The sequence below is a fragment of the Nicrophorus vespilloides genome, unplaced genomic scaffold, assembly GCF_001412225.1.
Source record: "Nicrophorus vespilloides isolate i.1.1-1 unplaced genomic scaffold, Nicve_v1.0, whole genome shotgun sequence".
Classification (NCBI taxonomy): Eukaryota; Metazoa; Arthropoda; class Insecta; order Coleoptera; family Silphidae; genus Nicrophorus; species Nicrophorus vespilloides.
Genome location: NW_017098993.1, coordinates 40301 through 52650, shown reverse-complemented (window position 1 = coordinate 52650; position 12350 = coordinate 40301). Strand labels below are relative to the sequence as shown.

Below are 12350 nucleotides of genomic sequence, written 5' to 3'. Positions count from 1 at the left end.
CGGATCACCTTTAAAATAGTCCCATTGAAATCCGCGACAATAGTTCATTGTGAAAACTGTGAAGGGTCCAAAACGCTCCTACGAAAAGGTTATCCTGCTGACATAAATACACGTTAATGCTGCCGCTTAAATATCGCACTTTCTTGAACTCTCTCTCCCCAAAATGCCAATCTATTCCAGGAACAGCGTACGAATCGATTTTTATTATTTACTCTCTATAATTATGTCACTTCATATGTTTACTAGAAGAAAAAAAATGTTTGTTTGAAAAATAAAACTTGAATTGAAATTGTTGTCGGTTAAACTTTGGATGCAGTCGAGAGCCTGAGATTACGCTTCATTTAATATTCATCTGCTGATTTCGCCGCAAATTTACTTACTTAATAATGCAACTTTGCATCATTACATATAAATTAGACACTCGAAATGAATCCGCGCATATTGTGTATTCCACAGTTACTGCTTCCGTTGTTGTTGTTGTACTTCTGCTTGTTTGCCGACGTTATGCAGAGCGGGTGGTGGAGTCGTTTCTTTGCTTTTGTTATGCGAGTATCATGGGGGAGTGGGAAAATTCGGATTCTTCCACAAGCTTGATTGTTTTCCGCTTGGATTTGTTGCATCCGCAATGACAATTTGAGTGCGCGATGCTCCGAATACAGATAACATCAAGATCACGACGTCAAAATTGAAGTCACAATAGTTGACATAACATCTGCTTTCTTTTGAAGCGATTTATTTTTATGCACTACTTGCTTACATTCTTAAATAAACTAATAATAATTTGACACAACACCTCCTTTTGAAATAATTTCAGTTTACACGTTATTTGAGAAAAATTTATAATTATTTTTTAATGGACAACATAAAAAATATATTGAAAATTTCAATAATTTAAACAGCATCTCCTCCAATGGAATAACTTTCTTATACCGTTGTTTATTCAGAAACTATTAATAATATAATATTAGTTATATGAATGTTAAAAGCAGGAGATTAATATAAAAGAAGTTAAATAATGTTGGGTTGACACAACACCTCCACTTTTATAATTATTTGTTTAGAAACTATTTGATGTCAATCCTTATATTTACATCCAACATTAGATGGGGAAGATGATGCAATATTAATGCTCCCCCAATTATCGTATTCCCATCCACCTATTGTTAATAGATTAGGTAATGGATGCTGCTGCTGCATCACAGGAGACCGCGGCGGTGCGAAATCGATCGATATTATTATTAGTGTTACCTAATCGCAAGATGCTTAAGCCATCCATACATTGTGTAGTAATAAGATTAACATGAATCATCAAGAACCACCTGTCCAAACACGAATATTACCATAACACACAGGTCGTGAGGTGTGGGTTGGGGGCTGTAGCAGACTTACCCGCATTCGATGAACGGGATTACATTATTATCATATGTAAATATCTGGCATGCTTATATATTAATTAACCCGTACTAAACGCTAGATAATTAATATTGCCTGGGAACGCGCCAAGCGGACGGAAGTCGATCGGAAATATGGAAATAACGACGATAAACAAGGCGGCGTAAGCTACGCTCCAAATGAAAACAACATTTTCGAAAGTTGAAATTATAAACGCAGATACAACACCTCCTTTTTTATGTATAAACAAATTAAATTGTATGTAGTTTTGTAATCAATTTGTTTGCGTTTCAGGGAGGAAAGGTGTGTCCTAGCATGTACAGAGATGTCCACTATAAGGCGAACAGTTGGAAGCAGCACTAAGAGATTTCCGGCGGAAACAACCAAGAAGAAGACAAACATATAACGAAAGTGAAATATCCTCAACCATATCATCCGGGCTATACAATTATAAATATATTAATTAAATAAATAAATTAAACAAAAAATATGAAGAGAAAATATGTATATCAAACGTAATTTTAACGCGTGATTTGACTGATTCCGCAGTGCGTCGAAACTACGGGAAATAAAATTGGTTTGACGAAAGGATTATTAAAAAAAAACACACATACACATATCATATTTTGCAAGTAAACGAAAGAACCCTGAGGGCAATTAAGCAAATAAATAATTGAAAAATAAAATATATTAAAAAAAAAAAGAAATGCAAAGATATAATAAACGTAAATTAAACTAAAGAATCCTTAGTGAATGAGATCCAAAATAAATAAATAAATTTTATTGCATATTTGCGCGACTATTGTATAACGAGGAGACGACGAAGACGTTTGGGAGCGAAGAAAACGACTGATGAAGAGGAAGTTTGGAAACGTGATGCTTTAATGTAAGTGTAAACTCGAATGGAATCACTCGGAGGAAGATGAGAAGAGAATCATACCATTTAGATGATAATTACTAGGCGATAAGGAAACATGTAGATACAAAAATAATAATAATAAAAATGTGGAAGAGTAATCGATTGAGAGGAGGAAAAAAATATATATGTATATGAGATTCGAGGATGATGATCGAATATTTTTTGTTGTTGATTTCTTTTTGTGTGTGATTGGGTTCGTTCGTTCTATCGCTTTCGTTGATACAAGATGTATAAAAATTCGATGGGAAGATGTGAACGAACGTTGCGGCCGCTGTTCGATTACGAAACGAGTTTGTTGCTTATTTCTAGTCGGTTAGTGTTCATTATAATTATTATTATTCTCGATTATGTTCCATTATTGATGAATGTATATAAATAATTAATGCTTAATAAAAATAATTATGTTTGTATGCAATTTCATCGTTGCTTTTTTCTTCCCTTTATTATAATTTAAAAAAAATATAAATAACAGATAACAATCATAAACAGCTCTTATTGAATTTTCAAAGTAAGTATAAATTTAGTTTTAGTTGTATAGGTTGGGCCAACATGGACAGTTTTAAAATATTTATAATTTTTAAGCTTGCTTTTTTAATTTTTTTTATTGTATATTATAAATAATTTTAAGAAAATTTATAATGGCTACATACTCAGAGCTAGAACGGATCAAAATTATAGAATTTTATTATGTTTCTTGTATTATTACAACGCACAAAAAATACCGTGCACATTTTAATGTTCCAACAGTTCAAACATGATTTGAAACTCAATCAGCCATTTTTAGGAACAGCGTGCAGTATGTGATCGTCAACGATGAAATATTCATCATACTGTTCTCAATGAAGAAGCTGTGATGGCTGTACGACAGAGTGTCAACGATGATGGATCTGTGTCTACACAGTTGGGCATCTTCAGAACATAGCTAAGATGAATATTGAAACTTGATTTGTAGATATTCATAATAATCGTGAAGAAATATAAAATTTGTAGCACGAAATGCTATTATTTGAAATGATATTATTTTCCACATTTAAATCAGAAAAATCTAACAAACTGTACTTTCATTTAGAAAAAATACATTTACAATAGTTATATCTATTTTAAGTCAGTCAGTCAAAGTTGTTCTACCCTGTACAATAACAATTTGCTTTCAAAACTAAGTAGTTACAAAATATTTGAAATTTTAATCTGTATTTTACATGTATGTATATTGTATTTTACATTATTAAATTTATCTTATTTTATGAATTTACATTATTTTGTTTATTCTTAAAATAATAACAATAATATTTATTGGAACAACCATAATACAAGCTCAACAAAATAACATAAGAAAAATGAAACTAAATAGAATTCTTGCAAAAACTACAGACCATAAGTCTATCTGGCTTGTTTATTTATTTTTATTGTTTATATTTATTTAGGTTTTATATTTATTTTCTATATATTTAAAAATAATATTTCCTGTTCCCTGTTTGTCGAAACCATTGTTAACTCCAGTCTTCTCTCCTTCATTTTCCAAAATCCGGATCCTTCTCCAGAAATCATCTCCGAATTCCATTCACTTATGTCTTCCACGGTTATTCAGCACTCCCCCAAAATCAAAATAACACCCTACAACTACTCCCTTCCACCCTTCATCCTTCGATTATTAAAAAAAGAAACTGCAACTTTATATATATATATATATATTTCCCTTCTGTTGTTCATTGTATATTATTATTCTTATAATACTGATATTATTTCATAATAATTTTTATGTTCCCGGGCGGAAAGACCTCGGTCGCTAGCCCTTTGGTCAGCCTATTAATATATATTTTTTATTGTATGTTAAAATTTATTTATGTATAAATTGTACTTTTTTTTTCTTCTTCTTATGTATCGATGTTTGGCCAATAAATTATTATTATTTATTTTTGTATTGTTATTATCTAGTCAATAAATTTATTATAAGAAATTTACACACCACTTCCTCTCTTTTTTTTTTATACAAATTACATGTTTCTTTTTTGTATTAATATAAATCATTTCAAGTTAATATTACTTTATCAAGTAATTTTACTACAACAGTTTTTTACAGGTAGTTTTTTTTTTAATTATGAAGGTACTTCATCAATCTTTCGGAAACACGTTTCGGTTTGTGATTATCTGTCAAATTTCCTTCTTTTGCAATGCCAATAAATGCACAGCACATCGGTGGTTAGAGAAGTTTCGCTCTGGCGATTTTGATCTTCAAAATGAACTAAGTGGCGACCTGACAGCAATGTGGATAATGATGAGTTGAAAGATGTAGTGGAAGCGGATACATCTCAAACTATGCTTGAATTATCAATTAGGTTTGACGTTACTTTTCCAACATTCTTAAGGTTAAGAAGAATGTCAGACGCAAAATCGTTTCGAATCTTTCCCTTCTTTGCTTAAGACATGAAGGCAAATCATTTTTATATCTCAAGCTTTCGGTACAATCATTCAATAACAAAGTGTTGCCAAAACACACTTCAAAACCAAATATTCACACAAAAAAGCTTATGGTGTCTATTTGGAGGTCCAGCGTTGATGTTACACTACAGCTTTGTGAGACCTAGTCAATCGATTACAGCGTTTGTCTACTGTAACCAAATAGATAAAATGAGAAGGGAGCTTGGGATTAAGCATCCGATATTGGTGATTAGAGACAGGCCAAACATCTTGCAGGACAATGCTCGAAAGCAAGTCACACGAATAACGTTGCTCATACTTCAAAAGCTAGCCTTGTAAACTCTCTGATACCCACTATATTTCTCAGACCTTGGACCAACTAACTAAAACTGTTTCCAGAGATTGTACCACTTCTTACAAGGAAAAATATTGAATTTCCAACAAGTTGTAAAAACCCTTTCTGCAATTTGTCACCACTCTGTTTTAAGGTTTTTTTCCCTGTCGCCATTAATAAGCTACCGTTAAGATGGCAAAACTATATTGATAATTTAACCACATACTTTGCTTAATTATACTATTTCTTGTTTGAAATAAACCAAAATTTTAATTATAAATCGGACGTAATTACATTTACAACTTAATTTCTGATACATTAATTAATTTACATAGTACACCTACCCTCATTTTACATTGTTCTTTCTTTACACGTTTTCGATTATACAGAATTTTAGTATAAAATAAATAAAAAATAAATGTTGAAATAACCTATCCTATGCGCTTTTTCATATTTTTCGATTTAGACAGTTTTACATTCAAAAAGTTACAATTTCGATTTACACCTCAGGAATCTATCAACCGTATAAATCATATTACGAGATTTATTTAAAAAAAAGGATCTAATTACAGATAAAAAACGCAACTTAACAATTTTACACTCAGATTACGTAAAATCACATTTGTTTCAATAGCAATGTAATTTTATCATTATCTGTAAGTAGCGTAAAAGTGTATAAAGATGACGCTGATGTTGTTTTTGTGATTATACAGCGTTGCTATGCAAAACGTACAATAGACTATGCATGATGTGAAATGCATCATTTCAACTTAGTTTACAACATGAAAAAAAAAACTCTGAGATGAGGATAAAAAATGTCAATTGATATTGGATTCAAAGTATAATTACTTTCCACGTAAAAACGCGGAATGGAATACATTCGCATACCGGATTTATTGCGGCCGTGCTGCTTTTAATTAAAAATTTGCTTGACATATATGCACATATAAAGATATAAAGGGAGAGAGTGCAAAAAAATATCGGTACTAATTAAAAGTTTTCGCGGTAGTTTTTGATCTGTCGACCAGGAATACTAATGCCGGTAGATTGCAGTGTTTCACTTGAAACAGTTCTCATTCTAGCAGGATTCTATAGGATAGGTATAATGCGTGCGAAACGTAATTAGAGCTGCAATATTGCTGTCTGGAATTGGCCGCGCGCCGAACCGGAAATGGGAATCAATCGAACGGCGGCGACATCGCAACATGCGGGAATTCTCCTATTCCCGAGGTGACGGCTGCGCCACCCTCTCCAACGTGTGTCCCGTCGGTAATGGGATGACAATGCAGGAAATTAAAATTTACGCGAAACCGCACGGGTCAACAAGGATCTCTCGCGGTGACGAGATGATTTGGCCGCAATGTTCGATGTCGAAACGACGGTGGTGACATCTATAGTTATAAATGGTACCATCAACGTTACGCTCAGGTGTATTGGGTACATTACACCTGCATTGCATGGAATTACACTTTCGACGTCAATCGGCTTGTTTAGATTGTTGTCGGACACAACACGTCCCACATCAAATATTTCAAAATGAATCCAATTTAATCATGTGAATTTGAACAAAACCAACCAAAACCAAATTGAATACCATACGAATACCAATACAAATTAATAAATGTATGTCATGTATTCTCATTTGCACTAACCAACGAGACAAACGACGTTTTCTTCTGCTCACATAAAAATGCAAATATCATTAATCAAATATTAAACGTTCGCATTCTTTAAACGTTAGAAATTTTAAAAATAAATTTGAAATTTAATAACAAAAATTTCACATATGTCTTGTAGTTCACTTCTTAACTTTTGAAAAGGCCACAAATTCCTAAGTTTCTAGACCCAAGTGGGACCATACAAAAAAAATGTAAAATGTATATGTAACAATAAAAATTGATATGCATAAAAACAATCCATACATAGTTTTTTTTTTCAAGGTGGTAGAATGCGTGTACCACCGCCCCTCAAAGAGGGAATATGTACATTTGTTTTAAAAAATGCATTTTAACAATATTACTTTTTATTAAGTTAAAAACAAAATTAAAATATGTTCATTCACAACAACAACAATAAGAATAATAATAATAAAAATATATTAAAGACGGCAAAGACTATTGGCCTTTCTGACTTGAAAATAATAATATAACATATGTTACATAATATAATTAATTTAATGAATAATTTTACAAAAATCGTTTTTAGATTATTGTTTGAATAATACAAAACTTCCAAGAAATCCATATTAATATTTATAAGGAAATTGCAACTTGACACGACACCTCCACTCTTCCAGTATTAATTACATCATGATTATTTAATTATAATAAATGCATTCAATTATTAAATATATTAACTAAATTATGTAACAAAAAAAAAGACGCCTTTCCAAAGAATATTACCTTGGAAACGGCAATAATATTAACGATGTGCAATTAAAAGAAAAGTTCAATATAAACAAAAATCTAATCTGTGCTATTTGCATCATCCGCACTGACTCATCGCTTATTATTATTGACTGATTGCATCTTCGTATTTCGCGATATATTTTCTTTCATTTATTAAATCGTTTTGCCCTTTCCATTTTGAACGAGTAGGGATAAAAACCGCGTGCCGCGATCACCTATTAACATTTATTGTATCCCATGGCAACAGGATTTGTTATTGCCGCTCAATGATATACCGTTTAGACGCAGTTCGGTGAGTAATTTACGTTTCGGTATTAAATGTTATCATTTTATTTTGACAATTTAAAAGAAAAAAAACAAGATAGTTTTACATTCATTGGATAATTTCTGTAGAATTTAAATTTAATCTGCCACGCTTTATTGTTTAACTTTGGGTTTCATCATCTTCTTGTCGGATTTTGTGATGTTGGCGATCATTAATAATATAATGATTTTATTAATGCGAGTGAAACGTATGTTATGTAACCATTTTAAACTGTCAAATATTTATGGTTGGTTGCATGTTGTATATGTTTAAGGGTTAGGCTATACTCTTGCATTTTGTAAGGAGTTGTTAGTAATGATAGAAGAAAAGAAGCTGGATATAATTTAATGTGTTCGAATGCGAGCGCTATAACATTATGAAATTTGTAGAAGGAAGTTCTTCGCGGGGGGGTCATAAAATAGTTTGAAATATTGCGCTTCTTCGTATTTTATTTCGCTGAAATGGGGGTTGGGAGGTCGCCCACGAGGGGGCAGTAATTCCGATGAAGATAGAAAATTGACTGTGTGCCTTCAACGAGGAGAAAGAGAACCGGGTTTGTTGATGATGATGGCAGTCCGAAGGATGGAAAATCCGCACGTCCTCTGTACACAGGGCTTCCTCGCCTCACCTTTTTCTTTATTGCTTCCGTGGGAATTTCATAAGCTCTACGTGTAATTACTTTCCTTTCCGCCTTCCTGTTCTTCATCTTCATCCCGTTTCACTCCCTTTTTTTCTTATTCATATTTTCTTCCCGCTTTAACTCCCGCAACAGCCGGAAATCAAATTCTCGTTTGCGCGTTACCTAACCTCTTTAACAACGAAACCCATCTCCCAACCCTCCAAGAAAAAAAAACAGATAGAGGTGCATGAATGGAATTCCTTATTACGGCCGGGAGATTTTTCTAATTTATTTTTATTACACGCCTGCTGCGATGATGGGGCACATATGAACGGGTGATTTATCAACGAAGGCCGGGGCCCATCCTGCACTTCTCCACCTCCACCATCCCTTATTATTTTCTGATCTTCTCTACGTAATCTGCCTCCTCCTGCAATTTATAATACATTTTATTCTTCGGCGCAAAGTGTTTTTCGGCATTCGCGGCACGCGTACAATGAATAGGGCTCCATTAGGCTCTTATTATTAAATTTTCCATTCCGCACGTTACCATCACCCCTCTCATCCAGTTTCGGCCGAAGAGTCGCGCCTTTAATTGTTAAATCGATACCGCACGTCGCATCCACACTTTTTCTTACCTCATTAGTATTTTTATTTTATTCGCAAAACTTATCAGAACGTATTTCAACATGGACATTCTAAATTTTCTTTCATTTCACTTTGGTATCGTGTTCTTATATATTACACTGATGTGATTGCATTCGCGAGCGTACTTCAAGTTATTTTTCTTAATGAGTTTAACGAAAATAATAGCGAGCTGTAGATGATGTAGGCAACTAGTGAAGCTTGATTACTTAACATTTACAGTGGAACCTCGCATAATGAGCATTTTGTTTAACGAGTTAAACAAATTGTAACAAAATTTACTCTCATAACGAGTGACGAGGAGAGAGTCCCGGATTGTGCGACTGGTGCATCATTTTCCAAACTTGTTTTCAGACATATGTGTATTTTATCTTTATAATTTGTATATATTAAATATTATTTTTGTCATCTTTGTTTAAACAAATATAATTTATGTTTGCTGCAAAAGCAGAACAAAAATTTATTGTATCCTACCATTATTATAACATATAAACAAACGATGTATCTTTTTTACATTATCGTATTTTACATTGCTTTATATAGGAAAAATTGTTTCACTTAACGAGTCATTTTACAAGTAAAAATCCTGAAATTCTGGATCGAATTATGCTCGTTAAGTGAGGTTCCATTGTTTTATTGTATTAATATTCGATAATGGTTACATTTATAATAGTATGTTTAGCTTCAAATATAACAATGTCTCGCATGCTGCGGGAAATCGCTTTCACCAATATTCACTCAATTATAATATAGTTTGTTTGGTAATTTTGAAACCGGACTACAGTATTTAATTTTACTCCATTAGATTAACTTCCTAATTAATTTTCATAAATTAATGAAATAAACTTGTAAATTGTATCTTTTCTTCATATTTTCTTATCCCAATTCAAACACAAAATCTTTTAAATTTAATTCATTTTGAATTTACATTATTCTTTTTTGAATTTCAATCAATATTCTATTGAAAATTCATTTTCTATTGTAATCTGAAAATATTTAATTAAATTTATAAAAAATTGTAGAATCGATTGAACAAAATAATTAGTATTTGTGGCAATTGGAATGTAATATGATTCATATCAGATACGTAAGTCGTGCGGCTTCGTCCCATATATTATTATATTTTGAATTTCGTTTGCTGGACACACACGGCTTCGTCGTCTCGCAATAAATTTCGATTTATTAATAATTACGTTGTCAGCGTCGTAATCCGTTTCGCGGCCGTGCATTGTTTGTATATCCTCGGCGTCGCGACGCCTCACTTGTTACAATATCCGGACCGAGCTCGGAGCGAGATGGAGGATCTATTCGTGTGTGTGTGTCTTAGCTCCAAAGGGGGGAGAGGAAGGAGCCTCCTCTAAGAGACACACCTAGGTTTAGGTTAGGCCAACCCCAAGACATCTCTTGCGATGTCATAACTCACGCTTAATGTCACCTTACTTCCTGCGGAGACGCCTCTCCTCTACTTCACCTCCCAAGCGTCTATCCACTATCACCACCACCACCCTCCCAACACAACACATCCACGAACACCTACCCGGACCATTGTTTATTGTTCCCTTTATGCTTTTTACTTATATTTATATTTATCACAGCCACCTCGGGACCGTTGCGGCCGGATTAATAACGGCCGAACATTCGTTACAATTTCTGCACTTTTATTGCTCCAGTTTCTTCTTCTTCTTCCTTATTTTTCTCTCTCTCTGAGAGTTTCGTTCTCGTTATACGGTTATCCTTTCGGTTGAACACGCACGCATCCGGAATCCGGGAAGAGTTAGTTTTCTTGATTGAATATCGAATTACCGAAGCCGCAGTTGCTAATAAGTTTTCTCGGGGATGAGAGCACCCCTTCCGCCGCGCACCGACCCTCTCGCTCTTGGAAGCCGATGAAGAAGAAGAAGAGGGTCGGATGAGGGTGCCGTTACCTAAGTGTATAAGCAAATATCGTTAATGTTGTGTATTCTGTAATTTATCCAAGTCCGCATATTAGTTTGTCTAGCACTTAATGAAATCAACACCTCGTAACTTCGCAAACAGCCGACGTAATCCTTACTCATATATACTACTAGCTCCGGTCCACCAGTTTTAGCGACTTACACCCGAAATCGTTATTAACTCTCCTTCCTTCGAGCGCGGATATTTCTCAATTACAAATTAACGAACGTCTTTGAAACTTTACTTCCAAAAAGCAAACTTCGACAGGAAAGCTATTATTATATTTTATCTACACTTGTTACAAATATCAAATTCAGTATATCTATGCATTATCCCAGCGGTCGTCAACCGGAATTTTGGTGGTCCGCAAAGTAATTTGAATATATTTGCAATTTTACTCTTTTGAAATTTTTGATTTATTTCAAGAGTCAATATTATTTCATATTTATAATCTTATTTATATAAAAAAAAAATCATAGTAGTGGTCCGCAAGATCCAAAATTTTAAATGGTCAATATTTTGAGTTTAGTAATTCATGAGGTCTAAAAAGTGAGCCACCACTGCATTATACAATCAAATCTTTATATAGTGAATATACAAATTTTTATTAAAGTTTATCTAATTTTAACGTTATTCAATCTTAATATACTACTGAAGTTAACCTACAAGAGGACAGCCAAACTACCAATTTAAAAAAATCAAATCATCATAATGGTAACTATCCTTCCCGGTGGATACTATCCATTTAATGTCAAGCACGATCTTAAATTTACTCAATGTTCACATTGATGAACAGATTGTGAATAAAATTATACGACATAAAAAAAATACTTATTTTAGTAATGTAACTTTACTTATTTTCAAGATATTAATAATCATTAAATTTATTTTTTTTTCTCATTAAAATTCTTAATAATTTATTGGCCAAACATGAATACATATATTCATAGGCTGGCCAAAAGGCTAACGACCAAGGTTAAAATTCTTATTTATTATAATTTTTGTATAATACAATAAATAGAATAATATTATTTGGTTTGACTGACAGAATTGCTTGTCTTGACGGACGCAGTATTAATTTGGTGAATGTCTCATGTTTCACATTTTTGCCACTATATTTTATAATTATACTTTAGTTTAATAATAATTAGGTTTCTTTATAATCAAATAAGTATAAAGCACAAAATGAATTGACAGACGTCATTAATGACGTTCTGTCAGCAGATGGAAAGTGGCGTGAAAAAAACGTCCGGAGGGATTTACAAGAACGAATGGTTTTGCGTGATGAACGAAATAGGAAAAATCGACGTTTCTGATAATATTGACGCATGAAAAATGATTTGTATTGGGCTGCACGTTCGTCTGAGGGCGCTTCA

The 12350-nt window shown here is 33.0% G+C and overlaps 1 protein-coding gene across 5 annotated transcripts in view; it reads left to right on the top strand.

Annotated features, from left to right (window-relative positions):
- LOC108563798 (carbonic anhydrase-related protein 10) overlaps positions 1–1997 on the top strand; it is a 167958-nt gene extending 165961 nt beyond the window's left edge. For all 5 annotated transcript variants that reach the window (XM_017922581.1, XM_017922579.1, XM_017922578.1 and 2 more), the window contains one exon: positions 1687–1997. In XM_017922581.1, coding sequence (XP_017778070.1) covers positions 1687–1755 — 69 coding nt within the window. In that variant the 3' untranslated portion in view covers positions 1756–1997. The remainder of the gene's footprint in view (positions 1–1686) is intronic.
- The last annotated feature ends 10353 nt before the right edge of the window (positions 1998–12350 follow it).